Source organism: Hemibagrus wyckioides, linkage group LG01 (genome assembly GCF_019097595.1).
Source record: "Hemibagrus wyckioides isolate EC202008001 linkage group LG01, SWU_Hwy_1.0, whole genome shotgun sequence".
Classification (NCBI taxonomy): domain Eukaryota; kingdom Metazoa; phylum Chordata; class Actinopteri; order Siluriformes; family Bagridae; genus Hemibagrus; species Hemibagrus wyckioides.
In genome coordinates this window covers 33,145,780-33,167,797 of record NC_080710.1, presented here as the reverse complement: position 1 = coordinate 33,167,797, position 22,018 = coordinate 33,145,780, and the positions used below count along the sequence as shown (strand labels likewise).

Sequence of the window (22,018 nt, the reverse complement as noted above, 5' to 3'; positions counted from 1 at the left end):
GGTCTGTCTTCACCACCTTTGGGGTCTCTTCTGGGTCTGTCTTCACCCCCTCCTTGGTCTACCTGGGGTTTGTCTCCAAACCCTATCCTGTACTGATGTGATAATTAATGTGTGTAGCATATCTGAGTTAATCCCTTGATTAGATTTTGACTTTGACTTTGAAAAAAAGAAAGATTCCCTCATGTTCCTTTGTCTTGTTGCGTTTTTTTACTTTCCTTTCTATTCAAGTTCATTTCAATTAAAAAAACTTATTTTTTATGCACTTGTGTCTTGCTGCCAGTTTTTTATAAACTGTCCAACAAATAAATAATTAGCGGTGTCTTTCTGATTATTTTTTATTTTATTTGGATGAATGCTTAATAAAATAATGAGAAGAAATTTATTTAAATCCATTTTCAAACAGTTTAAATTAATCTAAGAAATCTGGATTAAAAAATAAGAAAAAGAAAAAGAAGAATCGGCTCTTATATTCATGTAATTCAAGTCACTTATTTGGTATTTGATGTATTTAGCAAAATAGTCTTTTAAAACAAATAAACAAACAAACACATCCAGACTGTTTCATGGAACTAAGTTTTTTTAATTATTAATTTATCAGTGTGTTAATGGCCATCAATAATCCATAAATCATACAGAACCCATATTTATCTTACACTCTAGACCTCCTCCCTCATAGACCCCCCGGTGTCTGTCATCAGTTCTGCTTGAACTCTTGGCTCTGTTAATGCGCTCAGTATCTCTAATGAGAATATCGGAAAGTGTTCATCTAGACCAGGTGGTCCAACTTCATCTGGAGCTTCTCCTCTTTATAGCCTTGTAGAAACTCCAGATGCAATGCCAGTGAGAAGCTAATTGAGGAAGAGTGCCAGCACTGAAGGTTAAGGGCACTTTAATTATGATTTAATTATACAGCTTCTTCACTTTTCCTAATTTTCCTCCAATCTGGTCACCTGCCGTTTCCCGCCAGCACCCATCTCGACTCACGTGACAGCTACCAGCTGCAGGATGAAGGCTACCATGAGCTTCCTCTGGGACACGTGAAGTCAGCCAGCTGCATCTACTGGACCTGCTCAGAAGAAAGCTCTAACTCATCTCCTGGTGGTGGAACCAATGATTTCTGCTGCACTCTCATGAGCCCCAACTGTAAGCTTCTTATCACTGAATGTCCTCTAACTCCTTACAGTTCCTCTGGTTTGAATCATCATTATCCAGATTCTCCATTCCTCACTTTGTTCCTTGCTGTGAACAGAACTCTCTGCTTCGCTTCTTTAAGTGTGAAATCTTGACTTCCCCAGGGCAACATTCGGCTTTTCTACTTTCTACTGTAAACGCTCAGTGCCTCAGTGGTGCAACCTCTCGAAAGTGGTAGAGGTTCCACAATAATGCTATAGCCTTTTACACCATCACATTTTACACATCACCCTTCACACCTTCACCTTTCACACCTTCACCTTTCACACCATCACCATTCACACCATCACCTTTCACACCATCACCATTCAGACCATCACCTTTCACACCATCACCTTTCACACCTTCACCTTTCACACCTTCACCTTTCACATCATCACCATTCAGACCATCACCTTTCACACCATCACCATTCAGACCATCACCTTTCACACCATCACCTTTCACACCTTCACCTTTCACACCTTCACCTTTCACATCATCACCATTCAGACCATCACCTTTCACACCATCACCCTTCACACCATCACCTTTCACACCTTCACCTTTCACACCATCACCTTTCACACCTTCACCTTTCACACCTTCACCTTTCACACCTTCACCTTTCACATCATCACCTTTCACACCTTCACCTTTCACACCATCACCTTTCACACCTTCACCTTTCACACCTTCACCTTTCACATCATCACCATTCAGACCATCACCTTTCACACCATCACCCTTCACACCATCACCTTTCACACCTTCACCTTTCACACCATCACCTTTCACACCTTCACCTTTCACACCTTCACCTTTCACATCATCACCATTCAGACCATCACCTTTCACACCTTCACCTTTCACACCATCACTATTCAGACCATCACCTTTCACACCTTCACCTTTCACACCTTCACCTTTCACATCATCACCATTCAGACCATCACCTTTCACACCATCACCATTCAGACCATCACCTTTCACACCTTCACCTTTCACACCTTCACCTTTCACACTATCACCTTTCACAGCATCACCCTTCACACCTTCACCTTTTACACCATCACCCTTCACACCATCACCATTCAGACCATCACCTTTCACAGCATCACCCTTCACACCTTCACCTTTCACACCATCACCCTTCACACCATCACCTTTCACACCATCACCTTTCACAGCATCACCTTTCACACCATCACCATTCAGACCATCACCTTTCACACCTTCACCTTTCACACCATCACCCTTCACACTATCACCTTTCACACCATCACCTTTCACAGCATCACCTTTCACACCATCACCTTTCACAGCATCACCTTTCACACCATCACCCTTCACACCATCACCTTTCACACCATCACCTTTCACAGCATCACCTTTCACACCATCACCATTCAGACCATCACCTTTCACACCTTCACCTTTCACACCATCACCCTTCACACTTTCACCCTTCACACTATCACCTTTCACACTATCACCTTTCACACTATCACCCTTCACACTATCACCTTTCACACTATCACCTTTCACACCATCACCCTTCACACCATCACCTTTCACACCATCACCCTTCACACCATCACCATTCAGACCATCACCCTTTACACCATCACCTTTCACAGAATCACCTTTCATACCACCACCTTCACACAATCATCTTTCACACCATCGTATAAATAAAGCACTAGATTTTTATGCTATCTTAGCCTGACTAGCACTGATGTACATGATGTTCCCCAACTCTGGAACATGCTGCCATTTTCTTCATGACTCCAAACTCTGTTTTATTGAGACCCAAGGTGTTTGATAACTGCTAAGCTAATGATCATTTTGTGTAAAGTTGGTGTGTGATGGAGACTTGAGATAACTGTAGTTGCTTCTCACCAGCTGCTGGCCACGTGGTCCCCATCCTGCATACTGAAGAGGAGCATTTCGCACTTCTGGAGGATTCAGAATCCATGTTTCCCTATGAAGAAAAAACACAAAAACATGCTACTTATTTATTGCATGCTGTCCTCTGAATGAAGCAGAGTGTGAGATGATGTGGAGTTAAATTTAATGGCATTGTACTTTTTATCTCTTTATAGTTATATTGTTGTTTGCTGAACATCTGTGAGACTTTACTTTCTGTTCTCTCCTAAATTATAGCAGCTATAAACAATGTTTCCATCACCATCTTCTCTTTCTTCTCTCTCTTCAAGTAAATAAGAGAAAAATGATGACTTGTCATGTTACTGAGAAACCGCAAAGAAGTCTAAACTCCTCTGTCCTGAAGCGCTGACACTGGAGACTCGTTCCACACATCATACAAACTCATGTCTCCTCACAGAATACTTCACCGCATCAAAAATTGTTTTAATGTGTGTTTGTGTGGAGCACCTGCTGTACACGTCCCCGTGTATGAGCTGTTACTATGGAAACCATAATGAATGCAGTCGGAGCTGATGTTCGGGGGAAAATTAATCAACACTGACTGACTAGATTTGATCATGGTTGTGGTATGTTGTGTTGTGTGTAAGTAAATCTTTCAGTTTTGTCTGAATATGTGAGTTAGTGTGTTGATTTGATCCTTGTTATCTTTTATGAGCATACATCATGCATATCTGGCTAATGAGGAACCATTTAAGTGTTAACAGATTATTAATGTTTGGCCTGCTATTGTTGCTATTGCTGTGTGTGTGTGTGTGTGTGTGCGTATACTTACGGGGACTCCAAACTACAAATGATGTAGTATGCAGTGAAAGAGTACTGATAAATCTGTGTGAGAGAGAGAGAGAGAGAGATAGTAAGATGGCAGCTGTGAGTTAGTAGGCTCTCCTGCTAGTTGAAGTGAGTTGAAGTGTAATATGTGGGGTGAGTGAAATTAGGTTGACTCAGTAGATGAGTGTGTGTGTAGAACTGGGTGGGTAAGTGGGTTGGTAAATCAGGTTTGGGTGGGTGAGAGGAGATAAGGGGTGGGTGGAGAAAGGGGTTAGTAGAACTGGGTGGGTAAGTTGGTTGTTAGATCCAGGGTGGGTGGGTTAGGGGTTGGTAAAACTGGGTGGGTAAGTGCGTTAGTAGAACTGGGTGGGTGGGTTAGGGGGTTGGTAGAACTGGGCGGGTAAGTGGGTTGGTAGATCAGGGGTGGGTGGGTTAGGGTGTTGGTAAAACTGGGTGGATGGGTTACAGTATTGGTAGAACTGGGTGGATAGGTGGGTTTGTAGATCAGGGATAGGTGGGTTTGTAGATCAGGGATAGGTGGGTTTGTAGATCAGGAGTGGGTGGATGGGTGTGTTTGTAGATCGGGGTGGGTGGGTTTGTAGAGCAGGGGTGGGTGGGTTTGTAGATCGGGGTGGGTGGGTTTGTAGATTGGGGTGGGTGGGTTTGTAGATCAGGGGTGGGTGGGTTGTTAAATCAGGGGTGGGTGAATGGGTGGGTTGGTAGATCGGGGGTGGGGGGTAGTGAGCAGATAGATGGGTCAGTCAGTCGGTGGGTGAACAGATTGATCAGTTGGTTTTGAATGGGTTGATTAGTCTGGTGAACAGTGACTGGGTGAGTTAGTAAATCTTTGGTGTGTCCCACTAATCGACCATCCTACTGATCTACTAACCCGTGATTTAATGTGTGGGTTGGTGGTTTGTTTGGGTGAGCAGGTTCATCAGTTGATCACTGGGTTGAGTGGTCAATGGGCAGGGGTCAGTTTGTGGGTGTGAAGGTCGGTTAATGTGCTAGTTGTTTCTTTCAGTCTAAAATCCTTTAGCAGAATCTGTAACACAGTTATCAGTCTCTCACACACACCTCTATCATCCGCTGTGACAGAGACACTGCAGTGCATGCTGGGAAACGAACAGATCACTAACCCGTGTCCTATAGATAAAGTGTAAACTGCTGCAGATTAGCATGCTAGACATGCATTCGCTTGTTTCTCTATCTCTCTCACACACACACGAGAAGAGAAGAGAAGAGAAGAGAAGAGAAGAGAAGTGAAGAGAAGAGAAGAGAAGAGAAGAGAAGAGAAGAGAAGAGAAGAGAAGAGAAGAGAAGAGAAGAGAGGGTCACTGGGACAGAAAGGTAAACAAGAAGAGAAGGAGAGAGAACGAAAGAAAAATCCTCCGTGAAGGACAAGTGAGTGTGTGACAGAGTTACAGAGAGAGTTGTGTGTGTGTGTGTGTGTGTAATGACAGTTAGGGGACAGCGCTGTCATCCATCAAGGCGATGCTGCGACGGACATGGAATAAGAAACTAGTTCACACATTTTCCCTCTCACCCCCTCTGTCCCTGTGCAGTGTTTGTTTGTGTGTGTGTGTGTGTGTGAGTGTGTGTGAGTGTGTGTGTGTGTTTTACCGGCTGCACATTGTAAGCAAGCAGTACATGCTTCATGTCTGGAGAAAGCTCATAGTCACTGGCCTTATACATTTCCTGTAAAGCAGAGAGAGAAGAATTGCCAGGTTTGTGTTCCTGCATGTCTGATAGGAGTGTGCTGTGTGCTGTTCTCTCTCAGAGTACTCAATCCTGCAGAATACAGAGAGCTGACACCATATTGTTCAATTTAAACAGATTATCAGTGACTAATGTGATTATTAAAAACAGGACCATTCATGTAGCAATATATTTGCAGGAGACTGCTCTCAAATTTCTCATTCATATCTCATCATATTCATCCTCCTTATATTAAAATTATTTCTAAGATTTTATCTTTATCTTTCCAAAATGTTTCTCAGATGTGAAGGTGTCGAGATGCTGCCTGACCTGACTTTGAGCACCAGGAACTTTCCTCTGAGAAATATTAACACTTTTTTTTAAGATGTGTGTGTGTTACTTGTATATGTAGAAAAAGAGGCTTACAAACTTCCTGTTAGGGACCACCACTGTACTTTCATTCGTCTCCACGTTGAGCTTGACCACATCACCTTCACGAGTGCGGTACAGGAGCTCCGTACCTAGAGAGGGAAAAAAAAAAGAACTGCAACCTTATTCTGGAAGGACAGAGGAAGTGACCCTGAACGGCACTGTTTTTTTTTGTGTCATTTTGGGAACAGGTCTAGCTCATTGTGATTGGTGATGTCTAGATAATAGCGGCGCTCCTGCTCAGTCACGTCATCATCAAAACAAAGAAGAGTGCTGTAACAGTGACGCAGGTGGAGTGGAGGTAGAATTTATGTGCGCAGTTTTATTAAGAAATCGGAGCATACAAATCCAAATCATGAGACAGCGAGAACAAACTGGAAACAGGAAGAGTCCAAAAAACAGAAAAATCCAAATAAACACAAAGACAAAAGCAAAAACTGAAAAATAGGAAAACTGTCATACACGGAAAGCCAAGGAAATCAATGGAAACAAACAGATAAACCGGCAAAACTTTGCAAAGAGTGAACTGTGTGGTATACACCGGTCAGCCATTACATTCTGACCACTGACCGGTGAAGTGAATAACTCTGAGTATCTCCTCATCATGGCACCTGTTAGTGGGTGGGATATATTAGGCAGCAGGTGAACATTTTGTCCTCAAAGTTGATGTTAGAAGCAGGAAAAATGGACAAGCCTAAGGATTTGACCAAAAGGGCCAAATGGCTAGACCACTGGATCAGAGCATCTCCAAAACTGCAGCTCTTGTGGGGTGTTCCCGGTCTGCAGTGGTCAGTATCTATCAAAAGTGGTCCAAGGAAGGAACAGTGGTGAACCGGAGACAGGGTCATGGGCGGTCAAGGCTCACTGATGCACGTGGGGAGTGAAGGCTGACCCGTGTGAAATGCTATTCCCTGATGGCTGTGGCCTCTTTCAGCAGGATAATGCACCGTGCCACAAAGCAGAAATGGTTTGAGAGAGCAGTAGGGTGAAACGACAATGATGGTGATGATGATGATGAAGCTCGTGTTTAAACTCCACGTGTGATGGTGAGACAGAGACGTGGATGTAGATGCTGATAATTAAAGTAAGAACTCGTTTCCAGTTCTTGAATATTTTTACTCAGGTTTTGTTTTTCTGTCAGTAGATTGGGTTATAAAAGTACCACTAGGCTTGTTGTCTGTTAGCAGAACTGCAATGAAATCTTTTAACATGATTTTCTCCCTTTTGGATTTTTTGGCTTCAGGAAGTCTGCAGTTTTATATAAATAAATAAATATAAAAGCTATTAAAAATTTGAGCAGAAGATGGTTTATCCTGGCAGCACAGATATGTTTCACAGAGCCTGAACCTGAGCACCTGGCTCAAACACATGACTGGTGCCCAGTTTCTCAAAACCAGTGCTGATTTGTGGCGTGTATATTCCAAAATGGCTGCTGAGTTTTCTAGCTGGTGAGCTCGACTTGGCGGTTAACATGCTAATGCTGGCTTTGTTTCGTCAGGACATGGAAAGAGTTTAGAACAAAATCTAGAACATAAATAATAACAGGAAGTGCTTTTGTTTCCTCAAAACAGATTTATATTAAAAACCCTAATAAGACCTAATATAAATCTTAAAGTGTTTTCTGTTACGAGACGTTTATCACATATGGAAGGAGTCTCCAGCGTCAGAGGTAAAGCTGTAAAGGTAGAGGTAAAGTTCTCCTGGTCTAAGGATTTCATGTTCTCTACTTGATTTTTATTGTATAAACATCAGAAGAGATAAAAAACAGAGGCTGTTTATAGTGTTCAGAAAAGGCAGGAGGACCAGCTTCAATGTTTTGACAGAAAACAGACCAAACAGCATAATTTTAAAAAAGAGCAAAGGTCAGACACAGTAATCATCTGAAATGTCAAAACCAGGCAGAAATAATCCCCTAGTCAACGTCCACTAATCAAAACTGAGAATAGCAAAAGGTCAAAAACGCAGTTGGGAAGAAGAAAAACACTGCTGAAGACATCATGCTAACTGTCCTTGACCACACAGTGCTAATAAAACATAAACAGGAAGTAGGATGTTGCTCCTTTTCCTTCTGTAACTGAAAACAGGCACTAACTTGTTTCGTTCAATATCTATAAACAGAAAAGGAATTTTAGAAAATTGCCAGGTTAAGAGGAATAAAAGCCTTAGGGACATGTTGCTACAGAAATTTCAATTCAATTTATTTGTATAGGGCTTTTAACAATGGACATTGTCTCAATATATAATCAGCTCCAGGGGCTAAGAGTATCTCCTGAGGTTTATTACTTATTTAAAGGTCACTGTTAAACATCGTGACTCGTCTATTTATTTCTGGAATGAACTGATTTTTCATTTCCTTGTGAACACTTTCCCCTGTAGCTTCACTTCTCCTCTTCTTCCTGTCTTCCTTTTCTCAGAATCGATTTATAACTGCGTGCACACAGACATGTTCGGCTCACCGAGCTCTTCTCCGTCCTCATCGCTCAGCCACGCTAGCGCCTCGGGCCATGTCCTGAACCTAATCTCCCCTGCTCTATTGATGTACACTATCTCCAGCTGAGTGCACTTGCTGTCACCTGCTATCTTTATAATTCGTTTCCCAGTGCGGGACTGCAGACTTTGATCTGCTCCTGACTTCCGCAGCACTGTTTGTTCTGTTATCTACAGTGTTTCCAAACTCCGCTGCTGTCCCTGCTGAGGTTAACACACTCTTCCTGCTACTGCTTCCCTTTTTCCAGGGTTTGGATTTCAGATTTTAAGATCTGCCAGCAACGAATAAAGCCTCTCCTCCACTCCATCCTTCTCCTTCACAGATACAAATCAGAGTTTAAGGGTTAAAACGCCGTACACAGGTTTGGTTAATGACTACAGTGAGTGAGATATAGAGGAACCGTGTCAGTAAAGTAGAGAAACCAGATGGTCCAGGCCACACTGAGTGCTAACTATTTAAATCCTGGAGTGACATAGCTGTTTGGTTTATACCCCACGCTGAAGGATCTGATCTTTCTGTTCCACTAATGAGATGATTATAGAGCCATTTAATCACAATTACCAAGCAGCAGTGGAGTGCAGAATGAGAACGAGAGTCCATTACACACACACAAAAAAAGAACAGAGGACAAAGGACATACGTGACAAATTCTTACCAAGAGTAGACAGATGCATTTTTAATTTTAATTAGTAAATTGATAGCTAATTAAGAATGATGTGAAAATTAGGAGTGCAAATTGCATACATTTATTCGGAGACGTTTCCCTGCATGAAGCCAGACGTTTATTCGTGAGATGAATAAAAGAACAACACTCAATGGAAATATTTTGCAATCAATAGCCAATATTTGAAAATTATTATGGAAGGTCAAACGAAGGTTAGTATCTATAATAGAAACCATTGATTTTTCTGAAACTCAATGGGATCAGAAGGACCTTAGAGATTTCCAGCTGCAGGTGTGAATACTAGAACACTAGTTGAAGCTCTTTATTATAATCTACATACACTCTGTGGATTATTTAAGCAACATAACGTATCTGACGTGCAACACAGGACATGACAAGCACAATGTGCAATAATAAAGTGTCTAATAGAACACAGTATGTAGAACAGCAACAAGAGATTTTTTGTGTTCCTAATGAATTTATTGAGGCACCTGCTGGCCTTGGGGTAGAAACCACCTTGAAAAATGATGGTTTTGAACGCAGTGACATCAGAACTAACCCTCTAATGCAGCATGGAGCTGATAAATAGAGCAGAGATATAATCAAGAAGCAGAGAAAATAGAATCTAAAAAAATGTCTCCAAGTACTGAACTACTGAACTGTGCAATATTGTAGCTCTGTACCAGAAATATCAACATCATGCCTGTAAATTACTTCCCGGTAGTCAAGAGACTAACTTTATATCTTTATAAACAGCACAGAAAACACATAAAGCTAATACTAGACTGATATACCTAACAGTTCACACACAATAACTATAAATTTAATCCCAGCTCTATTAACGCATAATTGTTAATCGCCTAGCTTCGCTGGCCGCAATGTCGAGTGCTCGGTGAATCTTAAAGCTAATCGATCCTGACAGGCCAATGCAGATTAATAATAATGGGCTGGTGATATCCCGAGCTCTAATCAGTCAGGTCAGGGTCCAAAACACAAAACACACACCACATCAAGGAATTCACTGTGGATTTCAGCGCATGGCTCATACACACACAGCATGCTAATCACATATCGCGTGCCACGTATCGGACTGAGCCACTTTCACAAGCCTTCAAACAGGTAAATAAAGAGTAGGAGGAATAACCAGACAGAACAACAGCTCTTCAGTGCACAAGTGCCAGGCTTAACTTTTCAGGAAGAGACAAGGCAAGACTTGAAAGGCAAGAAATTTCTATGGAACCCCCAGGATACACGATGGTTAATTTTGGAAAACTTGACCATATTAGAGTGATATTAAGGCCTTTCTCAAGATTACAAAATAGCGAATTTGTGGAAACCTTAAAATGAATAAACACAAAGAATCCCTTAGACCACATTCTCAAAACAAATGTATTTTTTTACCAATTGCTCTGAGAGTAAATATTCAGTAAGAGGAAGTATTAGTGTGCCATCTGGGTTATGGAACCAAGCTGGTAGAAATTCAGCAACAATACTATTCAGATAGGAGGATTTCTTGACAGTCTGCAGGGTTGACATGGCCAGAAGGGAGATGCTACGAATGTGGCGAGGCCAGAGGAAGCAAGTGATGGCCACATTGAGGCTGTGGGGGTGTGCCAGAGGCTTCTGGATGCTGTGGTGACCGGGGCAAAGCCGAGCAGGGAGGCAGCATGACGTCCACAATGGAGCAGGGTGGAGGGTGAATTCACCAGCTTGGCAGGGGGCAACTTTCTCTGTAGGACAGGAAGAGATGGTGACAAAATCCCCAATCTGGGCTTGTGCCTCCCTCCCCAACAGTTTTTTTTGTCAAGGACATCATTGCAGTGATGTTATTGCAATTGCTAGCCAGTTTTTCAAGCTGCTGCTGGCGCTGCTTGAGGAGAAGAACCTGCACTGCCAACTCCTGCCTTAGCAGCCCCAAATTCTGTGGCATCCATATTCAGGCCAAGCATTCTGTCACAAATTCAGGGTGTTGGATGCAAGTGTGCTTAATGGTAAAACAAATAATAAACAAACAAATACAGGGAAAAAGCTAGTCATGATACAAACACAGCAACAATTACACCATATAATGCTTGGCAAATAAAAGGGAAAACACAGTTAAATAGGGTAATTAATCAGGGAAACACAGGTGTGAACACACACAGGAAGTGAAGTTCAAAAGGTGGTCTGAAGAGGAACTCTCTATGGCAAGTGTGGCATTCAGAGTGTCTTTACTGTGAAGAAAAAGTGCAAAAACTCTCTTCATACCAACATGTCAGACAATAAGGGCAGTTGCTTGTTCTTGTCACCCCGAGGTTCTGTGCACTGACAGATTTATGAGTTGTCAAAGAAGATCACAAGATCTGGAGATGGGGATAACTCACCAGGGATGTACAGCAGCTCAGATTTTCTGGGATTAAATTTCAGGTGATTATCTGCCACTCATGATGAGATGTCATGTTGAGATCTGTGTAGACGCGTTAAGTGTGTGGAGGATGAACCCAGGATGAACCCATGTGATAATATGACCTCACTGACAGAGTAGGAAGGTGAGGAAGTGGAAGAACAGAGCAGTTACCCACCAAGCACTGAGTGGAGAACAAGTGGAGAACCTGCATGAAGCAGGTGTGAATGTCCTTTCATGGAGGAAGCAAACCATTTTCATGCTGGGGTTGGAAAAGAGACCCTTGTAGCTGATTGTATCGAAGGCATTGTATCAAAGGTCAAGGAGGATAAGGATGGCTGTGATGGCTGTGAAACCCTGAAGTTTCTTGACTGTCAAAAGATATTAATATAGAGGTAGAAAATGTCAGTGACTCAGATGATGACAGGGGGCAAGAGGAATTCTTTTTGGAAAACTCAGTGATCAACTCTTTCTAAAATGACAGCTTATCTTCCTGATCCTGATGACTTTTTTTGACCTTTCCAATGACCGCTAAAGAAAGAGGAAGAATCTGGTGCACAGACATCTAATTCCTTCTGATCCAATATTCCCAAATCCTGAATAAATGCTTTCATATTTGACATTGCTTTTCACAGATCAGATGGTGTCATGTATTTTAGAGCAAATAAATCAGTTCAGCCAACAGGATCCTCCACTAACACAACCTTGCATGAAATAAGAGAGCTTCAGTCAAGTGCTTTCCTTTCATGGGAGCCTTTTCATTCTCTTCACTCGAAGACGGCTGCCACGCTGATTCTTTCTTTCCTTTTGTAACTGATTCAATGCCAGTGAAAAGACGTAAGCTTATTTGTAGGTGGATCCATTTCACTGATAACTCCCACACAAACAGCAGCCCTGAATCCTTAACATGTTCCACAAACATGTCTGGGTTTTCCAGCCACAAAATATAAGAAGGTTCAACAAGGAGTCCAAATGAATCTCAACAAGGGTATTAATGTGATCTCAGCTTACAACAAGACCATGGGAGATGCTGACCTCTCAGATCTGCTGATCCATCTGTAGAACATCTCAGAAATCCAAGCTTGTTTGGCTTTAGACCTGCCATCTGCAATTCATGGCTGGTGTACAAAACATCCTCCATGATGAAGCTTGTGAAGAGGTTTTCAATCTGTGCCCAGCACACTAACCAGTGAAGATTGGCTGACCACTGAGGAGATACCTGAGACATCTTAAAACCAAGAACATCTCAGCCCTCAGCTGATGTCTGCTATGATGACTACAGTCCCAAAGGTCCACCACACAAGTCTAAATAATCCAGGATGTGGTGGTGTAACGTGGTGGTGTAACATGGTGGTGTAACATGGTGGTGTAACATGGAGGTGTAATGTGGTGGTGTAACATGGTGGTATAACATGGTGGTGTAACATGGTGGTGTAACATGGAGGTGTAACGTGGTGGTGTAACATGGTGGTGTAACATGGTGGTGTAACGTGGTGGTGTAACATGGAGGTGTAACGTGGTGGTGTAACGTGGTGGTGTAACATGGTGGTGTAACATGGTGGTGTAACGTGGTGGTGTAACGTGGTGGTGTAACGTGGTGGTGTAACATGGTGGTGTAACGTGGTGGTGTAACGTGGTGGTGTAACGTGGTGGTGTAATGTGGTGGTGTAACGTGGTGGTGTAACATGGTGGTGTAACATGGTGGTGTAACGTGGTGGTGTAACGTGGTGGTGTAACGTGGAGGTGTAACGTGGTGGTGTAACATGGTGGTGTAACGTGGAGGTGAAACGTGGTGGTGTAACGTGGTGGTGTAACGTGGTGGTGTAACGTGGTGGTGTAACGTGGTGGTGTAACATGGTGGTGTAACGTGGTGGTGTAACATGGTGGTGTAACATGGTGGTGTAACGTGGTGGTGTAACATGGTGGTGTAACGTGGCCTGATACAGGCTCTCTACCCTTTTTTCTCTGTCATGTTTGACATGTGCCTCTTTGTGCTTCATCTATTTCTTGTATCCACCTCCATCCACCTCCTCGAACCACTCCTGACAGTCCTGAAGTCTTTATTCCTCTTTTATACCACAGCAAATTAGCAGTGATTACATTTTTATTTGTAAACAATAACACTGTGATTTTGATTGATGTGTAGTTTATCTTCTCACTTTAATAATCATTCCCTAAGCAGCAGCTCAGAGCTGCTAGTGATGTTACTGTAAAACCCTGGAGTGGAACATCCTCGGTTCTGAAGTGAAGACTACAGAGTGCTGACACTGGAGACTCCTCGTCTCACAGGAAACTAAAAACAGCCATATGAACAAACCAACATCCTGCTGAACGGACAGGTAAACAAACAAACAAACATCAGACAACACCAAACAATGACTGACCCTGACAGGTACACAAGGGTTCATATATAGGTCCAGGCATCAAGGTACATGGGGAAAAGGTGACAAGGCGGGAAGGCAGAACAATAGGAGGGGCGTGGCACAAAGTACATGGGGAACACACACAACAAAGCAGGCTCCGACAATTCACTCCAGTGGTCTGGCAGGGAACTGTCCCAGTGGTTCCTGACACACACACACACACACACACAAATATATACTCACACATAAATAAACACACACAAATAAATACTCACAGATAAACACACACATAATCAAATACACACACATGCACAAATACACACAAACAAACACACACACACATGCTAACAGCTCAGCTCAGTGCTAACAGCTCATTGCTAACAGCTCAGCTCAATGCTAACAGCTCAGCTCTAATGCTAACAGCTCATTGCTAACAGCTCAGCTCATTGCTAACAGCTCAGCTCTAATCATCACGTGACATGATTCCAGATGTTTCCATTCTGTTGATTAGCAGTGCCTTTGATTGTCAGGTTAGAGGTGTAAAGGGAATCTGCTGCTCACCACTGATCCATTTGGCCTTTGGATCATGAACTCTGAAGTTCTTGCCAAAGACATCTTCCACTGTCAGCTTCCCTTTCAGGGCCAGACTGTCGTCCTCACCTGACCACAGAGACAGAGAAAAAACACCTTACAGAGATCTGTAAGAGAAAGTGTGTGTGTGTGTGTATGAGAGAAAGAGAGAGAGAGAGAGAGAGGGAGGGAGGGAGTGAGGGAGTGTGTGTGTGTGAGAGAGAGAGAGAGAGAGAGAGAGAGAGAGAGAGAGAGTGTGTGTGTATGAGAGAGAGAGAGAGAGAAAGAGTGTGTGTGTGTGTATGAGAGAAAGAGAGAGAGAGAGAGAGAGAGGGAGGGAGGGAGTGAGGGAGTGTGTGTGTGTGTGAGAGAGAGAGAGAGAGAGAGAGAGAGAGAGTGTGTGTGTATGAGAGAGAGAGAGAGAGAAAGAGTGTGTGTGTGTGTGTGTATGAGAGAGAGAGAGAGAGAGAGAGAGGGAGTGAGGGAGTGTGTGTGTGAGAGAGAGAGAGAGAGAGTGTGTGTGTGTGTATGAGAGAGAGAGAGAGAGAGAGAGAGAGAGAGAAAGAGTGTGTGTGTGTGTATGAGAGAGAGAGAGAGAGAGAGAGAGAGAGAGAGAGAGAGAGAAAGAGTGTGTGTGTGTGTGTATGAGAGAGAGAGAGAGAGAGAGAGAGAGAGAGAAAGAGTGTGTGTGTGTGTATGAGAGAGAGAGAGAGAGAGAGTGTGTGTGTGTGTGTGTATGAGAGAGAGAGAGAGAGAGAGAGAGAGAGAGAGAGAGAGAGAGAGAGAAAGAGTGTGTGTGTGTGTGTATGAGAGAGAGAGAGAGAGAGAGAGCGAAAGAGTGTGTGGGTGTGTGAATGTGAGAGAGAGAGAGAGAGAGAGAGAGAGAGAAAGAGTGTGTGTGTGTATGAGAGAGAGAGAAAGAGTGTGTGTGTGTGTATGAGAGAGAGAGAAAGAGTGTGTGTGTGTGTATGAGAGAGAGAGAAAGAGTGTGTGTGTGTGTATGAGAGAGAGAGAAAGAGTGTGTGTGTGTGTATGAGAGAGAGAGAGAGAGAGAGAGAGAAAGAGTGTGTGTGTGTGTGTATGAGAGAGAGAGAAAGAGTGTGTGTGTGTGTATGAGAGAGAGAGAGAGAGAGAGAGAGAGAGAGAGAGAGAAAGAGTGTGTGTGTGTGTATGAGAGAGAGAGAAAGAGTGTGTGTGTGTGTGTGTGATGAAGTGCTGGTGCTGTAACCCTGAAGTTAATAAAGCAATAACAATAAGTGCATTAATATAAACCTGACCAATCAGAATGCAGCATTTCACAGCACTGAGGGACACGCTGGAGGAAAATTACTCAGAGAAGAGTTCATAAATAAGAGTTTTATAAAATCCACAGATGGAAATTTGATGTAATGGAGTGTTTCAGATTAAAGGCGAGAGGACCGAGTGCTGAAAAAGAACAAAACCAGGAGGAGTATTTCATTTACATCCAGTTTCACTGAGGCAGCATGTAGTTTACTGACTCAGGACCAGTACAGCGGGAAGTTCAGCACTCTATCGTGTGAGAGGACGTGTGAGTAACGTGGGCGGGAACAGATGTATTAATTGACATTTTGTGTAAATGTTAATGAAATGCACTGAACTTTTACCGCCTGCTCCAATCCTTTCCTCAGAATCAGCATAAATTAGCCCACATTAAATCACAGCATGCTAATGAATGGAACTGAATTAGCATCTTAATTAGCACTCTGGATTCACCAGCTCTGGTTAACTCAGGTGTTTATTTGATTTATTAATAAAAAAAACACGAAACTTGTCTAATAGGAGTGTTAATTAAGTTGTTAATGGAACTGACAGTGTGTTAGTGATGTCACATGATTATTATTATTATTATTATTATTATTATTATTATTAGAATTCCTCAATATTAAACCATATCCCTTCATCTCAGACGTCAATTAAACACGCCCCTCAGTTCGTTAGAACACATTTAATTTCCTACCATCTGCTTTTATGCCTTTTTTTAACCCCAGAGATTGAAGAATATTGTTTCCTCCAGTTTTATCATATCCATGTGGATGATTGAGTGCCTTGGTCATGTTCTGCTCCACAGTGGCGGTTATTAGGAAGCTCTCAGGTTCTAATTGTTATCAGTTAACGGTCAGTTGTGAGCTTGTGTATGTGAAAGAGGGCAGTTAGTAAAGTTTGAGAAACGAAAGCACTGGATTCTCAGAGAAAGCACATGCTAGTGTTCACCCTCTCATGTGATGGGGAGAGTGAGGTAGTGGCAAAAAAAATGACAAAAAATGGCAAAAGAGGCTGAAGAATGTAATTTCCCCCCTTTTTTGTTGTGTCCATGTTGATGATTGAGTGTGTTGGTCATGTTCCACTCCACAGTGGTGGTGAATATGAAGCTCATATGAAAGTAGACACTCAGGACTTTGTAGTGAATTTGTAGTGTTTCAGAAGGATTTCTGTTTTCTCTAGACTATTAGGGGTGATATATTCAGAGAAAGCTTCCAAAAATAATTTTTTTCCCTACACAAATGTTTGTATCTTCAAAGTAAACGTTGATATCAAACCCATTTCTGCTCTCTGAGATGTTCTCCAATCTAAAAAGCCGCTAAAATTTCATCTTCCACCAGTAAAATTCTGTGTAAGTGCAGCGGTGTCTCTGCGTTGCGTTGTGTAATAAGCTCAATACACCAAAATCCTTGCCAATCCTCATTTATTGGGTCTGGGCAACACGTATACAGGCACATTTTCGGACTTGTGCAGCAAATAAAGCAAATAAAGCAGCGCGTGGCAGCAGTGCACAACACTGCTAAAGATAAGATTACATTCGTTAAGCAAAACTGTTAAAAAGAGAAATGAAAAGAAAAATGATCAACAATACTTATGTGTGTACATGGCAGAGGGACTTATAATCACAATTATACAAGTTCACAGAGTGAAATCATCTGTTTATGTTAAATATAGGTCTAATTTATTTACCACATAAACGTTTGAGAGCTACCACTGTGAACTCACATGCAGGCTGGGAAGATGCTAAGTGCGCTAACTTCTCAAATCAGCATGGTTGCCAGATACACACAGCAACTCCAAATATGGTCATGGAAAGTGGAATCACAAAATACTGTTCTAAAAGCACACCTGCTACATAAGGTTCTGTAACAGAGGGAAAAACACACGTCTAAAACGCACTGAACACCATTTAGATCGGACTCACAGCCTGAACATTCTTTATTCAGACTGAAAACATCTCGCAAGTCCATTTCCATTCTATTGACACTGGTGTACTGGTTAGAAGGGTTAAACAGGATCAACCAATCAGGATGGATAATTCGTCCAGATTCTGTTTGAGAGTCAGGAAGCTACACCCTGAACTCCGGAATGTGGAGGAAAATCAGGTGTGTTCTCTGAGTGGGAGGAGCTTACACTAGCCAATCAGAGGCATGTGAGGGAGGCATGTGGAAGCTGTACCTCTGAGTGTGTTATGCCTCGGTGTGAGGCATCAAGTGTTTTGCCGGTGCTATTAGCTTGACAGGATTTTAAACACCGCTAATATTTTTTTATCCCTTCGATCGTCCAGACGACGTCATTCCTCATCACCGTGGAGACAGCGTGCTCCGCCGATATCCCTTAGGGTTTCCATCTTCGTCCTAGAATTTATGAGCTGTTCCCAGTGAGAACCATTTGCGATCACATGTGTTTGCATATAAATATGTTTGTGAGTGGTTGTTTTGTGCGTCTGCGTGATGATGAGGCCATTCCGATTCGCTCGGCATCACCGTCCAGACAGCTGGAGATGAAGGACGTGCGCCGCGGAGCCAAATAAATCATATGCATTGAAATGGAAGATGTGTTTCTGCAGCGATACAGTGCAGATGAAGTCGGAGTGAGAAACAGAGAGAGATCCATCAGTGCACTCGCATCATCATTTTCATCACACACACACACACACACACACACACACACACACTCTCACTGCTCTGTCAGTATACACTATCTATCTATCTATCTATCTATCTATCTATCTATCTATCTATCTATCTATCTATCTATCTATCTATCTATCTATCTATCTATCTATCTATCTATTGGTCTGTCTATCTATCTATTTATATCACACACTCTCATGATGAAAATGATGATGATGATGTGTGTGTGTGTGTTTGTGTGTGTGTGTGTGTTTGTGTGTGTGTGTTATCAGATGCCTGTTCTGATTTATTCTGAAATCATTCTCCACATCAGATCTGATCTCAGTGCTTCACTTCACTGAACAGCAGAACCAGAAGCAGGAGACGTGATTAGTGTGTGTGTGTCTGTGTGTGTGTGTGTGTGTGACACAGAGCTGAGGACTCCATCTCTTCAGCAGCATGTTGTTACGGAAACCTCATTAAACTGAGTTATCATCAATACGGCTTATTACCGCATTCTCTCTCTCTCTCCACTGTTGCATTCCACTTACATCACAAGTGTGATTTTATCCCTTCGTCTTTAGACTTACTCTGGTCAAAATCTGCAAAACCTTTCAGAGCAGATTCTACGAAAACATTCGCTAAGAAATATTGCTTTTTCCTAGCTAGCTAGCTTAACCTGTTACATATTTAGTCTCTAACAGCAGCAGTGTGTTTTAGTCGTGTGTTTTTCCCTCTGTTGGAGAACCTTACACAGAATGTTACTGGTTGAAGATGAAATCTGAGCTGCTTTTTAGATGAACAAGCACTTGGAGAACATCTCAGAGAGCAGGAATGGGTTTGAGATCAACATTTACTTTGAAGATAGAAACATTTTGTGTAGGAAAAAAATGAACCATTTTTGTATTTTTGGAACTTTTCTATGTATGTATTCCTAGTAGTCTAAAAATAGAAATCCTTCTGAAACACTACAAATTCTTAAAGTCCTGAGTGTCTACTTTCATATGAGCTTCATATTAACCTCCACTGTGGAGTGGAACATGACCAACACACTCAATCATCTACATGGACACGAGAAAACAGGAGGAAATTACATTTTTTTGAGCTTCTAGGAAAAAGAAAAATGCAAGGAATCAAATTTCAAAATAAAAATAGTTGATTAGTCAAGTGAATGGATAAGGAAAACGTTGGACTCATCAACCTTCACGCTAGAGGATTCTGATGGATTTTCTACTCAATCTCATTTACTGTCATTTAAAAATAAAAAACCTTTAACATATAGAGTAAAAAATAAAAGTAAAATGATTAATCTGAGCATGTGTGGAAGGAGTCTCCAGTGTCAGGGCTATGTGACAGTCAGAGGTGAAGCTGGGACATCTTTTATCGGTTACTATGGTAACGTGTATAACAAGCTCCCTTTATTTTTGTCAAATCTTCACAAGAGAGACAGAGAGAGAGAAAAAATTCTGTCTGATGGGAAGCATTTTCACACCAACAAAACACATCCATCTGCAAGCCCTGACGTTTCTGTCCTGAAATATCTGCTATATATAAAAACAACAGAGAGAGAGAGCAGAGCTGGGAGATGGCCTCAGTGTGATCCCTGCCTGGAAAAAAAAGGACGCTTCCTGAAACAAAGGGACACGAGTCCAAAAATAGCTGCAGGGGGGTGATTTGTTAGAGCTCGTGGCACAATGCTGTGGAGTGTTCCTGAATTTCTGAACAGAGAGTGGGCGAGATGAAGAGAGAGAGAGAGAGAGAGAGAGAGAGAGAGAGAGGAACATGGTGTAGTCTGACTGATCAGATCAGAGGGTGTCAGAGGCAGTTAGTGCCCACTGGCTGAGGAACACAAAGCTGCTGAGCAGACAAGCCTGAGCTCCTTCTGTTTCTCTACAACGACACGCCATAAACACGTGGTTTAATCCTCCTACAGCGCCGCCAATTACATATACATATACATACACCGATCAGCCATAACATTCTGACCACTGACCGGTGAAGTGAATAAGACTGAGTATCTCCTCATCATGGCACCTGTTAGTGGGTGGGATATATTAGGCAGCAAGTCAACATTTTGTCCTCAAAGTTGATGTTAGAAGCAGGAAAAATGGACAAGTGTAAGGATTTGAGCTTTGAGTTTGATGAAGGGCCGAATTGTGATGGCTAGACCACTGGATCAGAGCATCTCCAAAACTGCAGCTCTTGTGGGGTGTTCCCGGTCTGCAGTGGTCAGTATCTATCAAAAGTATCCTTTAAGTCTTGTAAATTCTTTAAGTCCTGTATGGGCCTCCTTGGAGACCCCAACTCGCAACTTACAGGACTTAAAGGATCTGCTGCTAACATCTTTGTGCCAGATCCCACAGCACACCTTCAGGGATCTAGTGGTGTCCATGCCTCATCGGGTCAGGGCTGTTTCGGCAGCAATAGGGGGAGCAACACAATATTAGGCAGGTGGACATAATGTTATGCCTGACTGGTGTATATACGTAAATCTATTTATAGTTATATGTAATGTTGTGGATTGTCTTTGGAAGGAGTTCTTGTTCTCAGTGTCTTTATAGCAGATAACACTCCTTCCTTCTTATCATGTTTCCATAGAAACCACAAAGAAGAAGCATAAACGTCTGTAAGCTGCTTAAGTTTGAGTCCAGCTTCACCTCTGACACTGGAGACTCCTTCCATACATGATACATAAACACAGAGAACACAACTTCATGTGCTGCGTGTTAATGTACATATCCCTGTGAATGAGCTGTTGCTATAGAAACGATGAGACCAATCACAACAGAGAATTCAGCAGCACTGCTGTAACATTCACGCTGACTGACGTCTGTTTCACGTGACGTGTTTCATGACTCGACCTGTGGGTCCTGTCTCAGTGGAAGGAAGGAGCTGATGATGAAGAAAGAGGTGATGGAACCTAACCTTCCTTTTTTCTCTAGACACCCTTTCTTTCTTTCTTTCTTTCTTTCTTTCTTTCTTTCTTTCTTTCTTTCTTTCTTTCTTTCTTTCTTTCTTTCTTTCTCTTTCTTTTCTCATCCTTCTCTACACACTCCTTCCTTCACTCTGGCATCTACAACCATCATCATCATCATCATCGTCATTATCATATAAATCCTTCCTTCCTCCTTCCTTCCCTCCTTCCTTCTTTTTTTCTTTCTGGAAAATGTTCAGATAAAGACATTTACACCACAGTGCTGGAGTCTGATTGGTCAGAAGGACCTCTGATTAGGAAATACATGTTTTGTATTTCTGTGTGTGTGTGTGTATGTGTGTGTGTGTGTGTGTGTGTGTGTACCTGGTGTCAGCAGTATAACGGAAGTGACGATCAGAGAGCAGATGACCAGGATGACCAGCAGAGCGATCAGTATTCCCTTCCAGTTCCTTTGGGGTGGATTACTGCCCACCAGCTCCTACACACACACACACACACAGAGAGAGAGAGAGAGAGAGAGAGAGAGAAGATGACGATGAATTGATAACTTCAGTACAATAACACAATAACAGTGAGAGAAAATCAGCACAGATGTAGAGACTCATGACTTTTATTCCTTCTGGTCTTTAAATTCTCCTTTATTCATTTGTTTGTTTGTTCTTAAAAACTCCTTCATTCTTCTTTACATTATCACTTGTTCCTTC

General features: G+C 42.3%; 1 protein-coding gene across 4 annotated transcripts in view; it reads right to left on the bottom strand.

Moving 5' to 3' along the window:
- The window catches only part of LOC131352262 (dipeptidyl aminopeptidase-like protein 6), a 269,434-nt gene that overhangs the window by 45,847 nt on the left and 201,569 nt on the right, over window positions 1-22,018 (bottom strand). For all 4 annotated transcript variants that reach the window (XM_058388254.1, XM_058388261.1, XM_058388238.1 and 1 more), the window contains 6 exons: window positions 21,678-21,792; window positions 14,475-14,573; window positions 6,013-6,107; window positions 5,512-5,586; window positions 3,893-3,945; window positions 3,073-3,154 (listed from right to left, as the gene is read on the bottom strand). In XM_058388254.1, coding sequence (XP_058244237.1) covers window positions 3,073-3,154; window positions 3,893-3,945; window positions 5,512-5,586; window positions 6,013-6,107; window positions 14,475-14,573; window positions 21,678-21,792 — 519 coding nt within the window. The remainder of the gene's footprint in view (window positions 1-3,072; window positions 3,155-3,892; window positions 3,946-5,511; window positions 5,587-6,012; window positions 6,108-14,474; window positions 14,574-21,677; window positions 21,793-22,018) is intronic.